The sequence below is a fragment of the Phalacrocorax carbo genome, chromosome 5, assembly GCF_963921805.1.
Source record: "Phalacrocorax carbo chromosome 5, bPhaCar2.1, whole genome shotgun sequence".
In the NCBI taxonomy this organism is placed as follows: Eukaryota; Metazoa; Chordata; class Aves; order Suliformes; family Phalacrocoracidae; genus Phalacrocorax; species Phalacrocorax carbo.
In genome coordinates, this window is record NC_087517.1 from 38,784,481 (window position 1) to 38,805,348 (window position 20,868).

Sequence of the window (20,868 nt, forward strand, 5' to 3'; positions counted from 1 at the left end):
GAGAACTATCTTAAAATAAGAAACCCACACCCTAGAATTTAAATACTTTGTTCTTGTCTGTTTCAGAGCCTTCTGGAGAGGCACTTGCTTTTTTCTTCTTCCGTCCTTTTTTTTTTTTAAACCACTAAACGAAAGCAGATATTCTTTGGCTCTCACATAACTCCTGTTTGAGGATGAAGAAAAAAAAAATGTGATGATACTCAACTAAAAGTGCTAGCAACATTATACCAACTGTTTGCTTGTGGTATCTAAAATGTAAGCTTTTGCACCTCAGTTCCCAACTTTTGGAGTGTTGGCACCTTTGCAAATTTGAATTCTAGTTTTCTCCATGTCCCTCAGTCCACACAACTGCCTCCTCCTCCAGCAGGTGGAGATACAAATACAATGAGAATTTTCAGGTTAAAAAAAACCCCACTGTGTTCTACAACCCTGCAAAGTTTATAGTACTTGGACCTCACTCCTCTATTGCCTCTTACCTTTATTAATAGCTGTATAAAGTTTTAATAGATTAAAACACTACCTAGCCTCAATGACATCTCTTGCTGAAGCATGACTTGACAAAAAGAAGTGAAACTAATGTAATTAGTTAGGGTATTAAATGAGACACTAACAGAATGCACTGGCAAAACAAATTCCTTGTTACTAAAAAAAAAACCTTGCAACAAGTCATACAGATAAAATACTAGAAAAGAGAACATCAGGACGTGTCAGGTAAGCAAAAACCTCTCTGAGAGTACCTGACTAGGAACAACACTTCTCTGCTTTTAAACAAACTTAACAGAACTTATGCTATCTTACCCATAATTCAAGTACCTTCAAGTTCAGGCAAAAAATAGCCAGAGACATGGTCCTCACTTAGGAAAAGCATTTGCAGGAGCACCCAGGCATTAGACTTCGGAGAACTGGCTGGGAGGGGGTGGGGGGGCATGAGGGAAGCAGTTTTAGGTACAACCACCACTGGAAATTATTCAGTAGGAGCTCGTGTCTTAAATTCCTGACACCAATCTGCTACTTACCGACTTTATCGGTTTCAATGTTTGGATACTCTTTGCCTCCTTTCTTAGTGTTAAAAACTACATTATGTGCATTTTATAGGAGTGGACAATGACCCAGAGATTGTTTGACTTGCCAGCTGTAACAGTGCAAACGAGCGGCAGACCCAGCGTTTTGAAAAAAGCCTTCTCAGACTTCCATCCCCTGCCTGCAAGCACGTGTCCTCCCACCAGACCATGCCTGCAGTTCACTCCTTTGTGCTATCCTGCATACAAGTTTTAATATCCATTCAAAAATCAGACTGAAGAAATGCACCACTGCAATGACATCTCTTTCAATGAAGCAGAGACTACAGTCCCAGGATTTACTGTGCATTTGGATTACTCTGAAGGGCTTGTGCACTGACTCACAATCAAGAAATGGCCTAAGCTCCTACCAATCTATTTAGATAATGAAAGAAGACAGACATAAAACAGATTCCACTGCCAAAGAAATGACTCACAGATATTCTGTGGTACTCAGTCATTCTGAACTAGGGGACAAGCAGGTTTGGCCCCCAAAAATGTTTCAAGTTCCTCAGGATACTGGATGGTGACAGATAAACCAAACATGCTGCATCCTGTTTTATGCAGTTAGACCCTGCAGTCTAACTATCTTGTAGATCTGGCAGGTTTTCTACAGTTCCATAGAGTTTTTTGTTTTCTTTTACACACTACTCTGTGCAAGGATTATTTAATACCAGAGAAGGCGAAGGTGTAGTCCTCTTCAGTGAAGAAATAGAGCAAAGCAGAAGGCAATACAGAGCATCTCTCAACAGGCACCAGGAGGCTACTAGGTCACTAAATACTCAAACTTTTGTCAGTATTGTAAATATATATGGCATGGCAGTAGCTAAGAGAAAAAATGCGGCTGTATTCCCAGTGACCTTATGAACTGACAGATGGGAGAGCAGTTCACAGTTTCATACTTTTCTTTTCCTAACATGGATGTTGGGCAGTGGAGAGGGGGATGAACTTCCCAAAAGAATCCGAAGAGATGTGAAGGACAACACTCTGAATGCCATTCCATGCACAAAGGGTACAACCAGACATCCCCCCCAAAAAACCCAAATTCCTCAAAGTTATCCCAGCATTTCTTAATTTGCTACACATGGGAATTCTGCATTTTACTGGGATTCTCTGGTCAGAATTCTTTAGTCACCACCTGCTCAGATTACTCTGCAGAGCAGAATCACCCATCAGCACTGCCAGGCGCTCGCTCACCGGCTGTTTGAATCAGGCACCGTGAGGAAGCTGGCGCAGGAGCTGTGATGTTCAGAAGATTCAGTCCTCTCAGACTTTGCCAAGCTGGTCTCTGCTAACTCCACATCTGCTGCAGGGAGGTGGCAGCAAGTCTTCCCTAGCTCCAGCTTGCTCTCAGGCCAGCGACCTTAAAGAAATGGGCATCCTCACAGACCACGGTACCAGGGGCTATATATGTAAAACTTGAAGAAATATGGAAGAAACACTTACTAGAGATAGCACAGTAACATTACATTAAAAATCCAACTACTTTCCATGCTGCTAAGTAACTCCTTTTTCTATGGAAGACCAGAGGACATTTGCTGGATTACTATTGGGAATACAAATGCATTTCCAGAGAAAACTAGCTATCAATCCCAGAGGCCATTCCCCATTTTGCATCCTTACCCTTAGACATCTGCCTAAGCTAGCAGTCAGCCTGAGCTGATAGCCAGTGTTCTTCCGTTACACGTTCAGCAATCTTATCAACAGCTGGGTAACAAAGTGTGGCAAGTGCAGGATTAAGAAAGTGGCAGGGCCTGTTAGAATAAGATTTCTTGAATGAAATGATACACTGATGACGGCTCTTAATTCAGATACTCGACACTCTTTTAGGTTTGATTGTCAGAATGTGCTGGAAATGTTCAGTCCAATTTTATCACTTACTTTTCTGGCAGGATCCCTGATACTGTTTTTTACCAACATTCCGTAAGAGGCTTTGTTCACTGCTTTACCTTAATTTTGAAAACTTTGAGTTTGGCGCTTACATGAAGTCTGAAGCTGATGTATTGATTGCTGCCACCATCTCTTATTTTCTCCAGGAACACGAGCCAAATCTCTCTGTAGCACATGACCTAGTTCTCCACATGGCATCTCGGGTAACTTCCCCATGGAGACGCCATTAGAAGGCAGAGCCTAAACACAGGTTTTTCAGCCGAGAGCTGCAGTAAGCATAAACAGCGTTCCCTATGGGGGTTCTCCCCGTGCTGTCTTTGGGACACCTCTGCCATTTTGGTACAGACACTGGAGATGGGTTAGTATACAGTAACCCAGCACCAGAAATGTCAAGAGCATGGAGCAGACACACAGTTGCACCGGCTCCAATATTTGAAGCCTTAACTAGTAATTTAAAAATGCGCTTTTTAATTGCAGTCCACAGTCAAAGGTAAACTACAAATTTATCTTTTTAGTCTACAAGTCAAGGTAAACTGTTGAGCATGCAAAGCAGCTCAGCTGTATGGCTGGCTGAAGATAAAAATGTAAACTCTGCTTTGAACACCTGCTGCACAGCTGCAGAAATGAAGTTGCCGTTCACGAGTTTCTACAGTTATTCTCTGAACTGCACTAACTCTGACCCAGTTAGACAACATAGGCAGCACTCATAAAAATATGAGATACTTGAGCCTGCAAGATGCAGGCTTCTAGAAGAGACTGTTATTTAGAAGTGGCATCTGGAGTGGAAACCCCTCATGTTTAAGTACAAGGAAGGGAAAGTCCTGGAGTCCCTTGCTGAGGAACAATCTCCACAGCTGCAAGAATCACTTGTGGTATTGGCAGGGTCAGTCTGGGAACGAGGCCTCCAATCTCTTTATCAGGAAATGGACTGGATTGAATGGGGAACAAGGAAGTCCAAGTCAGCACCAGTCTCCTTAGTTAATGCAAGGAAGATGAAAAACCTAAGTGACTAGGACGTAGAGCTCCCAAACTGTAACCCTCCAGCCTCATCCCCCACCATTGACCCTCCAGGCAGGCTGCCCAGGTCTTTAAGCCCCACTGCCAGGAAACTGGGAAGTCAAGCTAATTAGAAACTGGACAGTTTTTCAATAAAATATCTTGCTAAAACTAGGACACCTTTGCAATTTTGCAGAGGATGCTGTATCAGCACACTCACACAGAACATCCTTGCAGGGGAAACTTCTCCCCAGACCACTGGTACACTTAGTAAATCCTAGACAGTGAACCGTGGAGACATGGAGATTTCTCTCAACATAACACACTTTTAAAAGGCAAAGTAAAATCAAGAAATTAAACCACTTGGGATTAACACTGCTCTAAAGAATGAGTTCATACTGTCTCTGCTCCCAACTGTTACTTTAAGCACCACAGCTAAATTCATTATATATTCTTACCAGCAATATGCTCTTAATAACAGATATGCCTTGCCCTGCACAACAATGGTTTTCTTCCCCATTTTAAAATATTAATTCCTTCGTAATGCGGAAGACTTTAAGAGTTTTAAAGCATTCATAAAGTGTCATGAAAAAGGCAATATAACTCATCAGGAACTGCAAAAACGGAAACAAGATATTGCAATTTCATTTCCTAGAAAATAATGTGCCACCAGCTGTGTAAACTTTCTTGTAGCTAAAACAAATATTCTGAAAACATGCAGGCAGCTGATTTACACTGTAGCATGTTTCCTTACCAGTCAAGCCTCCCAAGGAAGCTCTCAAGCTGTCTCTTAGACTGTACAAAGGCTTTAAAGATAGATGTACAACAAACTGATTTGATAAGCAGGATTCTGAGCAATCTTTAATTTTTATGTTCAACTCATTAACTCCGAGCTCCTGCTGACACATCTAGTACTCCTGCCACATATACTACATGCTCCCTGAACATAACAAATAACCAGCACAGCATGCAATATTCTTCTGACATACCAGACAAGACACATGCAGACTCTAGCAGCTGGACTCTGGTTTTGTCTCCTGAAGAGAGAAGCAACGGCCTACCTGCCGATTCCAGTAACAGGCACCATGCATTCTGTAGAGTTTCCTCTTCTGGAAACTATGGAGTGGCCTTGTTCTGGCAGATGTGCTCACATTAGCCACGGAGAGAGACCTTAGTCTTGTCCTGTCTCTCCTTCTTTTCTTGATGTGCTGATGATCAAGCAACCAGCTGCTCGAAGAGGATATCTCTCTGTTGTCTGAAGCTCTGCAATTTCATGATTAATGGGGGGAGGAAATACAAAAAGTTACATATGCTCCACATGCACAGGCCAAGATTTCATACACTGATTAGCATTAGCTGTCTAATTCTAAGAGAATTTTATAAACACTAAAATGTTTCCGCAGACTGTTTCAGGAAACCATGTATGTGCTTTGTTTGCTCTTTGATTAATTCTCTGTTAGGTCATGAAAGGAAGTTTATCATTCTTGTTCGCTTTTCTGCTCACGGAAACAAATGTCAAAATGAAGTTAAGCTCTTGAGCATATGAAGGGCTTCGTTTTTTCCAAATTCAAGAATTATCTTTCTAACACTCCTAACACCTACGAGTTTTAAGTTACATTTAGTATTTCCCTACAGACTTACATTCCATTCAAGATAGCAGTCACGCTAACACAAAGGAGACCTAGAGTCCTCCCTAATACTTTTGAGATTTTCTAGTTTTGCTCAAGAAATGAACCTTAAGTAAAGCTTTACAAACAACGTCCATTCAGCATAGGAGTTGCAACTCACTGTGAAGCATTTGTAACAAAATTAGAAACTCTGCACACTTAGTTTAGCTAACACAAGGCCACTAAACTTCAGCTCCAGGCACATACTAGCAGAGCTCCCCAAGAGAGTCCAAGCCCAGCCTGAGGGAAGCTCTCTAGGATGATGGAAAGCCTAGTCTGTTTCTCTGTCTTTAACACCTAGAAGCTGGTTAGGCCCAGCTGATTTGGAAGAATGCAAACTTGGTGCCAGTCACAATGTGACAGGGTCTACATGGACACACGGAAAGCTTCATTTTACATTAAATCTCAGTCTTTGCTGCATTTCCCCAAGCCTATCCCTTTCAAATCCCCCTCAGTGTTATAGCATCATCCCTCCACAACCGTACCTACACGCACACTTGTGGTATTCATGTCTTTAGTAATACTGTATGCAATCACAAAAGTTATGTGACAGCACAGGGCCAAGCGCGGTAGAAAAACCTATGCGTAACAACCTTGGATCACTCTCACCAATCTACAGACTGACTACTCTCCAGAACAGGGAACACTATAAAGAATTCAAAACACCCTCCGTTCGGGTGGGAATAACTCAATGGGAAGAACACATTTCACTTTTATTGGTACCCTGATCTTATTTTGTTGCTGTAGCAACATCTGCCTGCAAAGCTGAAGGCTTGCTGCAAAAAGCTCTCAAGTATGCATTTATTTTTACAATACTGAAGACCTTCACTGCAACTCTAAACTGCCCGAGAAGTGCAAGTATATGAGATATTTTGGCCTTGGTTCATAGCAGGTCATCTATCTGCACAAATGATTATTATAGCTTATGAAAGTTATCTTGCAAGTCACAGCCTTATTAGCAAAGTTATAACACAATAAAACAAGAAAATTAATTTATTATAAGGCCATTTATTGATCTTTTTTGACATGTAGCATTCTTCTAACGGTACATTTTATTAAATAGAAGTGCTTGTTATGAAAGTGTGATTAAACACCATCACATGCTGTGCTGGTGTAATAAGGCTTTATGGGCACCAATTTGAGCTGTCCTTCTGACACATCAGAACAATCCCAATAAGCAACACAGACTCAATGAAAAAAATGTGCTAATTAAGAGAGGGATGGCACAACGTATTTAAAGGAACATTTTAGTAAGTGCCAAGAAAAAGCCCTAAAACACTGAGGCAGGACATTCTTAATGCTAACATCAAATTTTTAAGGGTTGAGAAAGAAATACAATGTTTAAAGTCCATACAAAAGTTTTCTTAAAATACTTTATCTGAATTCTCAAAAACATTGTAATTATCTGCCTTGAAGTCAGATGGTGCCAAGCCCAACTTCTGGACTCCCACATACTTCACTCTTACATGAAAGACAACTTGGACAGGTAAATTAGAACAAAAAGCTCCTCAGTCTGGCTCTTCAACTTCTGTGATTCTTGCCTGTGTTCTGGTGGTCTGCCCTGGTCTTTGATAATCTCTCTTCAGTCTCTGCCAGCTGCTGTATTTACCCTCCTGTGTCTTACAGTAGTGCATGGCTCCATTTTCAGATGAAGCACAGATCTTAGCTCTGTGGCTTGGAGCTCTAGCACACAGCCATACAGTTCTCCCACCACTTGTGTAAATAGGCCAAGACCCAGCCAAGGTTCAAGTTATCTGTGTATTTTGATCTTAGTTTGGGTGTTTTTTTCAAAATATGATTCTATGGAAAAGTGGAGATGAACCACCACCAGATGTAAAATTCATGAATTTGCTGAAATGCTTGTTTCAAAGCTCATAGGTTGGCCTTTCTTGCACTGTAGCCTAGCTAAAGAGCAGAGACTTTACTCCTAGATACACAGCAAGCCATCAGACAGGCACTGTCTGTACTGAAGTAATGAACTTTTTCATTCCTCTCTCCTGATAAGAAGGTGGTTATCACTAGCTTAGGGAACTGCTTCTGTGAACATTTACCTTCAATGCATGTGGCTAATCTTGGCATCTAGATTGAACTGGGCAAAGAAAAGCTACATAGAAAAAGGAAGCCACTAATGAAATTAGACCTTGACAAATGGCAATTCAAGGTTACCCACATTTCATCAACCAGGAACTATACATGCACCACCACTTCCACTGGGTATAGCCCACGTAACCAACTGTACTGCAACACCATGATTACCAACCTCAAAGCATCTTACAATTAGCCTGCTTTTAATATGGACTATTATATCTTTCACATCGAGAGCCTACAACTAATTTCAAGAATTTACTTAAGTAAAATCGCTATTGTGGTTTTTTTCCCCCTCTTCAAAACCAGAAAATCACCTTACTTTCCATTTAATTTTGATTTCTACTTTCTCAAGTACTTAATACATTCAGGGTGAGCTCTAGGCAGAATGAGGGGAGAAGCAGCCAAGAAATCAAGTTAACCGTAGTATGTAGCTGTCTCAATTAATTGCACACAAAACTACTACAATAACAAAACACAACAAAAAACTGAAACATGCTCAAAAAACCAAGAAGTAGGAGGCAGTGAATTTCTCTGCAGGATTCTCATAATAACCACTCTATAAGTGCTTAATTGCCATCTTTAACATACTGTATATATTTGCAGACTTCAAATCACTTCACAGGAAGTGAAAAATTAAAATTACTATTTAACTGACTTTTAAGATGACATCTAGAAAGATCTCTCTCAGATTCCCTTCCAACACCTAACTCACCAGCTCCAGTTCAGAGCTATGAGAAAATCTTCCAAGTCTTCCCATTCTTCTTTGGGCTTTTATAGGTCATAAGTAGTGAACAACCAGCCTTAGAGAAAGTGCTCTGTAAGCAAACAACTGTGTTCCTCATAAAATGGAAAGAGGACTAATTTTGGATAGTATCTGATAAATCAGAAGAGAAGTGGCTTGAATTTACATCATTAGAGTCCCTCATCATGAAGTCAACTTCATACATTCCTACCAACATTTTTAAAAGCAGGAACCTTTCCTCATCTGTATCGTGAAAAAGTCACAGACTCCAGACACAGCCTTCTAACAGCCTAAATTACTCTCTTCTTCCACATGCCCACCTCTATTAGCAACTCCTGTTTCAGGGCTATTTTTATTCCAAAACTCAGAGGAATCTTCTGATTTTCCCCTACATTATTTGTAAACAACTGATACATCAGGAGTACGAATGCTACAAGGCAGGACCCCTTCATCATTAAATTTAGGGCACAGTCCCACAATTGCTTTGGAACAGACGGAAGTTAAAGAAGCTGCCCATCCAAGCTGCTCATTATAATCTCTTTGTGGGAGGCTACAGCCTCTGCAGCAAAAGTGCTGAAACAGGCGGCGTGGCCAGCTCTTCTTGGAGCCAAGGAATTACGTTCTGCTGCAGACACTGCCATAAACCCCCCAGCTCTAGTAAGGAACACTTTCTTCATGCACCTAATCTTAATTAAGACCTATGAATAAAAGCAACCCCTCCATCCTCAAAAATTACATTACTGGTATCTCAGGAGAAATATTCTAGATACCTAGGTCTTTTGTAAGACAGGACTACAGCCAATTACCTTAATGCTGTTTTGAGACTGATTACAGCCTGTTCTATATTTTTAAATCTTGGAATAAAAGACGGAGTTACTAAGAAGTATGGAGTAATACTGAGAAACATTTTTCTACACTATTAATTTCAAGCTGCTACAGTCATCCTGGAAGGTATATCCCTCCAGAACAAAAGACCGCAAATGGAAAAATATTAACCCCAAATTCCTGAAAAAGTAGCTGGCAAAGAAAAATTTGGTCTTGTATTGAAGACTGATCAGCTTAAAATTAATGAAGCTGTCACAAAAAACACTGACCCATGCTGAGGCACAGGTGACATTGCTTACGTATTCTACTAATCTAGTAAAGTCTAGTTCATCGCTTTTCCAGAAATGATATTGCAGTCATATAACAGAATGTCATTCTGAAATAATCAGTAGCGTGTTATTTACTGTATCCTTTCACTACTTTACAGATATATTCCTCTTCCCGGTACTTAAATGTACTTACAGTGATGGCACAATTTTATTATGTTTTTAAGAACAATACAAAACCCTACTATTTTCAGCCTTACAAGCAAGACTTAACTTCTCCTGAGGCTTGCAGAAAGCAGCTCTCTTCCTGACTTACTACTGTAATCATTATCAGTTCCATCTACATTACTTTACCAAAGGTTATTTAAAAAAAAAAAGAAAATGCTACCATACTGTCACCTACCTGAAGGAGATGCCATTGACCAGCTGTTTGTGCCTACAGGTCTTGGATGAAAGAGATGAAGAAGCTGGGGACAGATTGAGTGGAGCAATTAGGCTGCTGATGATTTCACTCAGCTGTGCACTCTGGAAAAAAATAAAGAAAATAAAAGGTAGTCAGACTTTTACACAGACTCAACAGCCAAAAGGTCCTGCATTTTTGTTGGTTTCCTACTTAAGAGTCCAGCAGCATCCATCATGGAATAATCATATTTAGTTTCTTCTTGTGATTAATCAAGAGTGGCATGCTTTTTCTTTCACAAGTAGTATGTTCAACCATGCCCCCCACCCCAAACCCCAAATACAAACACAAAAAACCAACACAACCCTGAACAACCGGCCAAGGACATTATTTATACATTTTAATAATTCATACACAAAACACATTAGTGATTTTAGTACTTTAAACAAAGGTTTTTAAAGAGGCAAAAGCAACCAGAACACTTTACAGCTGATGTGCCAACAGCTGCAGCCCAGAGCTGTTAACTGGCCATTCAACAAGTATTTCAAACGGGGAGGGGGGAGGGAAAGAAAGTCTGCTGTCTACTCCTTGTAAATATTGTTCATTCAAAGTATTTTTATTGTTAAAAGAATCCTCTTCATTGCTCACTATAGTTTGACAAAGGTGTTTTTACAAAAGGAAGTGTAACTACAGAAGGACTATTGTAACTACAGACAGAATGGCTAAAATCATCTGCTATCCTCAAAAATAGCAACAAGCAGCCCCCACCCCACCAAAACCCGGACTTTCAGAACTGCCCCAAAACAAATGCAGCTAATTTGTTAAGACTAAGAATTACTTCTTATAAAGCAATGAATTGTGGACTGACTCCAGATAACATTTCACAATGATTTTTTTGTTTTAAATGTCAAACCTTAAAGGCTATTCTGACAATAAATGTAGCTTTCTTAGAGGAAGCTGCGTGCTGCACACTGAACAGAAATGAAACATATCTGAAATAGCATACCATTTTTTCTGAACATTTAAATTACTTTGTAGGATTTTCATTGAGAACTAAGATTGTTTAAAACAAGAATTGCTAAAGGTTACCCAGTAAGTTTTCTTTACATTTTGAGGCACTACCATTTATGCAGAAAGACGCAGAAAAAATTATTTTCCATTTTATTACAACTCATGTCTTTCCTGTTAATGTTTAAGTGATGCAGTCGAGTAAAAATTTTGTGTCAGAATAAAATATTCAGGGATGGATATTAAAGCACAGAAATAGCAAGTTAACTATAAAAGGTCTTGACAAAGCAAACAAGATGCCAGTAAAATATTTAGCAGATTGATTTAAAAATCTCAACAGAATTCAATCTATAAGGAGCAAAGTCTCTACTGAATATAAAAGTACCAAAACAACTGCAGACTTCCAAAACAAAAGGAGAAACATTTATGTTTTTAAAACATTGCATAGCTGTGAAAATGACTTGAAAACAGCATTATTTGCCAGGTTCAGTCACTTTGTATTCTTTATGAATTTTTTTTGTTCACAAGTAAAATTATTCTTTTTTAACAAAGAAGTACTTTAACGTAGGACTGAATTCTGCGGGAATATCTGTGGATGTACTTCAGCCTACAGCATCACTACTCCTGACACCGAACAAGAAGAAACTCAGACCTTCAGAGTCAAGGTTGATGTACAGAACTGATACTCAAAAAGCAACTCGAACCCCATTTAAAAAAATACACGTATGACCAAGAATTTATGTACAGCAGCAGAGCAACTTAATAACGTACCATACTGCCTTTGCCAGGTTTGCTTCACACTAACTGCATACATTTATCTTGAAAACAAATCCTGTATCTCCTTCAGCAACGTGATCCTACCACATTCTTGGTGTACTTTCTAGCAAAAAAAAAAAACCCTGCTGGAGTATAGATCGTATTTCCTGGAATTAACCTTGGGAATGACTGTTTTGAACACCATGAACCGAAACTCCGCTCACAGCTATGCCTATGCTATGCCATTAAGTACCTGGAATTCCTCAGTTCCCTAACTGGAGTCTTGTGATGCTTGAAAAGGCAGACCAACAATTATATTGTGTTGGGGCTTTTTTTTTTTGTTTCAAGTGCAACATACCTCCATCTTCAGCTGTACTCTTTCATCTCTCATAAGTATTTCCTGAAACAATCTGTGGCAACTCTACACTGAACCTAACTATAAAGGTGAGGCAGGTTTGTGAATACCTATTAGAAGTGGTTATGTGGCCACTTTGATGGAAACAAAGCAGTAACACAGACATGTAAGAAACAAAAGGTTAATTTGTAAACCTGGTGTACAATGTGGTTATTTAAGTTCTTCAATTCATCAGCACCCTCTCTCAGGACTGCGAAATATCTTCCTTTTTGGAAGCCATCACCATGGAACCTGCCCTATTTCTGAAGTAAATCATTCGGCTCCATTGACCAATCAGTTCTTATTTTACTTTACCTGTTTTTCTATGTTTCGTAAAAGCAGGGTAGGACTGCTGGGTGACATTTCAAAGTCATGCTCCGGCAAAGAATCCTGTCTCTCAACGGCAGCTTGCGAATTCCCTGTGGTGTTTAATAAAGCTTCTTGGTCTGTCAATTGTATTTGCTTCTTCAAAATGTCTTTTGGAAATGGGAATTCTTCTAAGATCACCATCCCCTAGACAACAGCAATTGAACACAGTTGGTTGACAACAGATTAACCCTCCTAAATAATTTTTAAAGGGGCAGTCAAACCTGACACATCCCCCTTAAATCCTCCCGCAACTCTTTGGAGCCCTTAAACTATGTTTTAAATGCACTTAACAGCTAAAACATAAATATAGTAGATATTTTCACTAATAAAAAGCTGCACCATTTATGTTACTCCTTATAACAGTAATCACTCTAGTGTTACACCACCGCTTAAATATCTGTGCCAAAATTAAAATCATAAATTCATATTTATTAGAGCAACTATATGATCATTTTCCTGCTGATTTAAGAAGAGGTTTTTCTGTAGGAAACAACCACCCTTTGATTTGAAGTTGGCTATAGTCTTTGCAACCAATACATTTTGCGGAGACATTTTGAAGTGCTCTGTTTCCTTACTCCTATCCATATTCTAAGCAAAATATCAAGGCTGTTATTTTTTATGTAGCAGAGATGGATAAAATTCAAAACAAAAGCCTCTTACAATTTAATAATTTGTTTTATTAAGGTGAGCATTTTTAGTGTTTCATAATTACAGAGGTAACTATCCTAAATGTTCTAGTTATCTCATTGCTTTTCAAGACAGTCTGCATAAATGTGGTATCAGATGTGGTCTGTCGTCTAGAATGTCACCTAGTAAGATAAAAATAACTTTATATGGTAGGGAAATAACCGAGCTTCATAAATGGAACTAGGCAAAGAATATCCCCATTGTGTTTTCCACATGACATTAAAAAAATAGAAGTGTCAAATACAATCCTAGGTACCATCTCAGTTGGTTTAACAACACATTAAAAAAAAAAAAATAACTTTGTAACAGTCAAAAGCAGTCCCTCAAATAGTCCCTTGATTTGTCATTATCTTGAGCAAATAAATTTAATACTCAGAAAAGGCTATCAAACCTCTGCAGGCTTCTTCCGAAGAGAAAGGGAAATAACTTTCTTTTAAGTACTGTTACTCAAATATCAAGCAGATATTGAAAGAACTGGACCATTCAATTACACTGCCTCTTTTTTTTTTTTCTAGTGATGCTATTCCACTAAAAAGCAAGGGAAGACTACCATCATGTGAACACAAGGAACCCCAGCATAATTTCTTTTAGCAAGACAGACTTCACCCAGGTTGCAGCTGTGGAAAATTAAGGAACCTGTAGTTTTACTCAAACCTTGACCCCTGCCTCAGCAGCAACTTGCCCTAAAACATTAAAGAAAGCCTCCAAGAGACTTTAAAGAGACCAGGAGAAAACACAAAATTGTCCTGTTCTCATTGTGTCCTAACTTCTTCCCCTGTTTGAATAATAAATTCAAAGCTGAGGACAAAGATATTATCTAAAAACAAATGTAGGTGCTTGAAAACTTGCTTTAGTGCTCAAAATGGGCAGAGAGATTCTGAATTTCTATCAAGTCAACACTACATCTTCTACATTCATTATCAGGTAGTAGCCCATTATCTGTGCTTTTCCATTTACAGCAGATGGAAACGAATCCAGACGGTATCATACTGCAAACTGCAGACCAAGAGCAGTTACAAAGCAGGCAGTACGTTCAAGGAAATTCAAATATAGATCTGATTTCTGTGTGCCACAAGAGGACAAGCTAGCTCAACAGCTTTAGACTCTTTTGGAATTTAGAACTGTTAGATCTTTTTAGTAAAAGAATCATAGGTCATGACCACAGAGAGAGCAAAAAAATAACTCATAAAAGTCTAAAACACAAATGCTGGAGCCCAAGCAATAGGAAGACACACAGGAAAAGTGGTGAAAAGAGGGGGGAACATCCCCCCCCCCCCGAATTATATTTTTTCAAGTTGCAAAATCCTGTTGGCAACCACAGAAAGAGGGAAGCAGAAAAGGAAGGAGAATATTGGCAGACTGTATGAAAACAAAGAGATGGAATACGCACAGAAGGAAAGAGGAAGAGTAAAAAAGTAGAAGACTAATGGTCTTCTAATAGACTAATACTGACTACACAGGAATTATAAGTTAAATGGGTTACAACTAGTAGGTTTTGGCAATTAACTCCCTCTTCCCTGTCCTTATTGCGCCCCCTGCCTCTCCCCCCACCCCCAAATGGAGTTGTTTTGTTTTGCAGATATACTTTTTTTTAAAATGGAAGGACTGCCAAAGGCTCAGAGGGGCTACTGTGTGCATAGAGATGGAGGAGACAAATGCAGTAGGGTAGGAAACTGCCCAAGTTAACCATCTCCCTTCCTATTGCGTTACGGTGTTAAGAGGAATGGCATTTTGCTTGAAATCATTGTTCACTGGCTATAAATCACATTTTTTTCCACTCAAAATACAAGGAAGCCACTCTGAAACCATTAAACACAGCATGCAAATTCTAATGATATTGTGCAACTACTTTGCAGCCACTAAATGAAAACAAAGAGCTCTTCTATCAGCCCACACATCCTTCTGTAGCTGCTGCACTGGTGTACTACAAACATGTATACAAAAAAATCACAGCCGAAGAAAATGTGTGTCTACCTTCACTATTGGACACAATGCAAAATACTGATAATATTAAATTATTAAAATATTTTTTTAAAAAAACAAACTTAATACCACAGCTGGTAAAAGGGGCATGAAGTTTGCAAAAAGGAATGTCACTAAAGATCTCCACCAGGAAGATGACTAGGCTCCAAGCCAACATACCACCTAATGTGAAGAAAATGCATGACTAAAAGAATGTTCTTTCTCTCATTTCTCTGTTACTTATTTCTCTGTGTTCTGCAGCTCATGAGACCTATGCCACCATAAAGGCTGATAGCTTTTGGGTGTAACAGTGTGCATGTCCTGGTATTTAGGACAACACTAAAATGTGGGCATTCTTGCCCTTCACCAAAACACAAAATTTCCTTTCACCTCCATGGGTAGGACAGACCCTCAGACAAAGGCTCTTCAATTATTTTTTACAGAAAAACATGACTGGGGAAAAGTGAGCAGGAGAGACAAAGTTGGATATGAAAAGAAGGGCTTTGAGGGTGAAAGAAGAGGGACTAATTTTTCTTTATGTGATCAGAGGGAAATGCTCTCTGGGGGGATTTCCCTCTCCTTTTTAACTGCTTCTACATCTCACATTCAGCCCCATAAAGTCTAAAGCATCTTCTGGCTCCTCTCCACCTGTGCTTATCTGAACCTAGCACAGATCAGACAACCTACATGAAGCTCATCAATGGAGAGTCAAAGAGCCCTCCTAAAAAAAACCCTCACTATCCACCACCAGAATTATCAAGGTTTTGGCCTCTTGCACATGAAAATGACCTGGGGAACCCATTAAATTGATAGATTATTCATGTTTTAGGAATGTGACTTTCCCACTGTCTAGCCAGTTTGATTTACAAAAACTAGTACATGAGTTACACACATTGGAATTTTAGTAATAATTAATCCTTGAACTGTTCAAAGTGCTGAACAAACATTAACTAGCTAATCCTCAGAATAAACATGCACTGTAAATAACAAAAAAACCCACCCTGAAACCCCACAACACAAAAATGAATAACCAACCCACCCACCTGAAAACACAATCTTGCCTCTTCTGCAGAGGGAGAAACTAGTGTGATAAATGCAGTACCTTGTGCTGGGCCCCTGAAAGTCACTAACAAAGTCACTAACTATCACAGATAGCAAGACAAAAGTTCTGGACTCCCAGTCCTGTATTGATGCCTCTAGGGTACAATACTTTTTAGCTCCCAATGTCTTTCTCATTAACCTTTGCATGTGATAGCCTGCATGGATACAAGAACTCTAGGGCAAAACAAACAAACAACAACAACAAGGAACAAAATAAATAAATGTTACAAGAAACACTGTCAAAAGATTATTTGAAAAGCCCATTTATGAGCTTACAGACAATACCTTGGTGGCACGTATCTGCCTGTGAAGGTCAGTTAGTTGTTGGATTTTGTATTCTAGCTCTGAAATCTGGGCTTGAAGCCATGTCCAACGGCTGCCAATTCTAGCTCTGTCTGCAAGCCACTTCCATTCAGAAGTATAGCTGCTGTGAAGACAAAATGCTGGTTAGTCCAAAAATAAAAGATAACCACATTTGCACAAGAACATTTTTGACAGCTGCTCTGCCTCATGTTGCAAGCATCTCAGTTGCTTTCAGGATATATCTGATTATACCCATCCAGTTTCACATCAACTTATTTGTGTAACTACAGAACTTGCCCAAACGAGTACAGTTGATGTTCACTGGCTATTCCCAGGCTAAGCTGGTTTTCTGTTCTGTATTATAAAACTCAGAGCCAGAGAAACTACCAAACTATATCAGTTAATGCAGATTACAGATTTCTAAAGAATCCCAGTAACTCCACCACCAAGAATCCAAATTCTTACACCACACTTCCTCCCGCGAGCTTCCACCAATATAATTTGCTAACAACTGGAATTTAATAAAACACCATCCAGCAATAACCAGCTAGATATCAAGTCACTGCCCATAAAACCAACTAAGTAGTTTAGGTTTCTTTTATTCAAGCTATTTTATAAATATAGCTGTATCAGTATAGTATAGTTAGGTCACTCTTACGGCTGTTTACAAACAGGTGTATTTTGTGACGCTAAGGATATGCCTCCCAGTACTTGACACTGTGATTAGCTTAACTTTAGTATGTTAAATTCATAACTTGCTTCAGCAAACTATACTCAGACTACATATTAAATAAATGAATGACATAATGGTACCATCAACAAATAATCTTAATATCCAGTAAGTTTAAGCAACAGAGACAACACAATGCAATATTTTAGTATGCAACTTCCATGAGTATCCTACCATTAACTGAGTTAACTTTTTTAAAGAAAACGGCTGATGTTTTTTTCCCCACTGAAGTTGTCAAGTAGTTTGCCACAGCTAACTTAAAAGAACCATAAAAACAAAATCAAACTACTTCTGGAAAAGAAGTTTTTACTCAAGTTATTGGGATAACTGCTGGATCTAAGTCCTGGATGAGACTGTATAGCTAGTTTTGCACAGGCAGAATACTTGATCCCCAGTTCCCCAGGCAATGAAGAGTACTGAAGTACCACAAGAGACACAAGAAAAAGCAGATGCCAGTGAATTGGCATAGGAACATCAAACAAGTGCAATTGTTTCATGCAGAATTTTGTGTCAGCTACCTTGACAACGAAAGGTAATACATCACCCTGCAGAAGATGCTAGACATTTCCTGGCATGAATAGAGAATCACCAAATTTGAGCATCCTAATATTTTCAGGGTAAAGATTGTAAAACATAACTCAAAATCTCAGAACTTTCAGTCTACTTTAGCTATCATGAAGAGTAAGAATAGACACAGTCTCCATTAGGTTACTTCTAAAATACATAAGTTCTGTTAAAAAGGGGGAAATTATCTGCCCACATAACTTACAGCCAGCTTACACTCTCTCCTACACAGACAAAATGAACATATGAAACTAGATAGAAGATTGAAATGTTCTGTTTAAACCCAAATTCTACGTGCAAGCATATAAAGTGGATTACCAACAAAAAGAAACTCAAAGAACTCTATAAATATATACCATAGTAAATTGTTTACATTTTATATATTCTGTTAGTGATTTTGTCCTAGGAAAAAAGGCATATGAGGTCACCTTGTGAATATCCATTTTTCTGACAACCCTTTCTTATTTTTCTTTGTTCTCCCATTATCACCAGCACATAGTAAATAGCCCTGGTTACTTATGCTTTTACCATGTCTTCTTGCCAACAATTTCTCTGTGATTGATGCTTTTGCACATTTGTGTCTCTGGGAATCACAAAATACAGTTTGCAGGGAAAGGGGGGGATACGAACTCCTAGTTGGCCCAAGTCAGAGTTCAGTTAAATAATGCATTCACACAAGTGTGGTGGCTGGAATAGTTAGGATTTGTCTCAGGACCCTGGGAAGGCAAGACACTAGTCCTCAGAGAGAGCTCTTGGTGAAGCTGTAACAAATCCTTTAGTTAATCATTTTAACAAAAAAAAAAGTTAAATAGGAATAAAGAGGAGAACCGAGAAAAAACCAACAGGAGCATTCAGGTGCTTGTTTCTATTCCTTTCTCAAAAGACAACTGAACAAACAACAAAACCCCACAAACCAGGACATTATAACAAGAAAGCCCAGGTGAAAGAAAATAAATCATGCTGACAGAATTACGTCCCAAGCTGGACACAGCAGTTTTGGGAGAAAGGTGAGCTATCCTCAAACAGACTGAGGAGGAAGGGGGAGCAAATCAGAAAAATAAAAAGTGCCCACGCAGCTGGGAAACAAGAAGTGGAATGGGAAGGGCCAGAGCTGGTCTTATGTCACATACACTGTACCAAATCAGCAGGTCAGTAAGGGAATCCATAATCAATGCCAGACCACAGCAGGTAACAGAACAGCTAAATATTGTAACCTTAAGACAAACAAATTGTATCCCCTGTATATTACTGACTTGCATATAAAAAAAAATCCTGTGCACAGCTACATCACAAGTTATTTTTCAAAAACATGTTTTCAGTTGTTTTCCTTAAACACAATATTAAATCTTGAATTAATTCCATTCACTGTTAAATATAGTATGTATATTTTTGCTTCATTCTAAAATAACATGCAAGTATTTCTTAAGGCTTTAAAGTGTACTACAAAATTCAACTAACAGCATTTAATTATACTGTAATAATGATGTCCTTAGGCTCTTCTGCAGGGAAGAGTTTCCACTGAACTAAGCACAATCGTTTTAAGCTCATGCCAGAGGAAGCAATTTTAGCTTCTCTGCCCTGCCAGCCCAGGGTGCCCCATGCCCAGCACCTGCACAAGCTGCACAGGCAGCTACACGGTGACGTGGATTAGAGTTGCTCATGGTTAATTTTAACTTCGGAGGCAGGGTGAATGAAGCCAGTTTAAGTCTAGATCCCTTTCCCAGTTTTGATGCCTTGCAGACAGACACACACTTTTGCACTGTCACAGGGAAGGGCCAGGAAGCTCAGGGCAAGGCAGCAAGCATGAGCTCGCATTTACAGGATAGGAGGCGAGAGCATTGCTAAATTCTGTTCCCATCTGTCACTCACACTTGTTTCATCTTACATTATTTATTTACCATCTTTGCCTCTACATCTATTTCTCTACAAACTATTTACTAAACCTTGTAACTCCTCAGAGGAAGGTAAAATCACTATAAGCTATCCTCACACTCTACATGCAAAGTAGTATGGTCATTCAAGTGACAAATGATAACCTAGTATTGCAATTTAAAAAAAAATAATAAATCTGTAAATCTGTTCCTGGCATGTTAGAGAGTACAGTATAACATTCACTCAGTAAAGAAAGCTGCTTCAAGGTGGCACTAGTGAATTAATTAATTCTGCAAACCCTAACCACAAAGCGTTACAAAAATAACCAGGCCTGTTACGGAAGGAGGAAGTCAGAGCAGGTGCTGAAGTAGAAGCTCCTGCTCTGGTTCTCTGTTGGGAATGAGACAAGAAAATAAAAAGTTTCTGTCTGTCCTGCTTCCTGTGTGCTCCTTTTGCAAAGCATCTTTACTTGGTTTCCCTGCTTTCGACTATAACATCGTACATCCTCCACAGGAATTTCAAATTCATTCCTCTGCTGGCAACTCAATATAAGCCATGTTATATTTGCAAAAGTTTCTAATGTTCAGTACTGTACTACAGTAAAATTCTAAACTTACTGCTCTTGCAATGACTAAATCTGAAGATGACCTCCTGCACCCATCTAGGGCTATTAGAATTGGAAGAGAACAGAGCAATATTGAGTTTGTATGAATAATACATCTCATTTAGATTTCCCTAGAAAAGCATGCTGGAATTGCATCAGAGGCAAAATTTCTTTCCATGTGAGATACTGTCTTGCATTTCCCCTGGTTTGATTGAACTGCAGGATGTCAGTCCCGCACAACTTGCAAGAGAAGAAAGAAATACAGAAGAACAAACAAGCCACAAGAAGCACACACACAAATGCAGACAGTTGAAGTATGATCAAAAATATAACTAGGAAGCAGACATACAGGCTGTGCTGTGTCACCCCAAAGCATGGGAAAGAATTCAGCTGGGGATTGTCAGCACCAGCAGAGGCAGCGTAAGCATTTCATCAAAGCTACTTGCATCTCCTGAGACCAAAGAGGCAAGTGACAAGCACTAAATAATCTACCGCTATTACTGTCAATACTATTGCTTGAACTGAAAGAAGTTTTTAGCCATGATCTATGGACAGAATGTATGGAAGAACCCCTCAGCGCTCTCAC

The 20,868-nt window shown here is 39.2% G+C and overlaps 1 protein-coding gene across 6 annotated transcripts in view; it reads right to left on the bottom strand.

The window, feature by feature from the left end:
* Positions 1-20,868, bottom strand: part of KANSL1L (KAT8 regulatory NSL complex subunit 1 like) — a 67,619-nt gene that overhangs the window by 26,705 nt on the left and 20,046 nt on the right. For 4 of the 6 annotated variants that reach the window (XR_010373060.1, XR_010373062.1, XM_064452087.1 and 1 more), the window contains exons 3-6: positions 16,495-16,636; positions 12,406-12,603; positions 9,936-10,057; positions 5,006-5,207 (exon numbers count right to left, since the gene is read on the bottom strand). Coding sequence is in view for 2 of the 6 variants with exons in the window: in XM_064452087.1 (XP_064308157.1) it covers positions 5,006-5,207; positions 9,936-10,057; positions 12,406-12,603; positions 16,495-16,636 (664 nt within the window). In the remaining 4 variants the exon portion in view is untranslated. The remainder of the gene's footprint in view (positions 1-5,005; positions 5,208-9,935; positions 10,058-12,405; positions 12,604-16,494; positions 16,637-20,868) is intronic. The other 2 variants (XR_010373061.1, XR_010373063.1) reach the window with 2 other exon arrangements.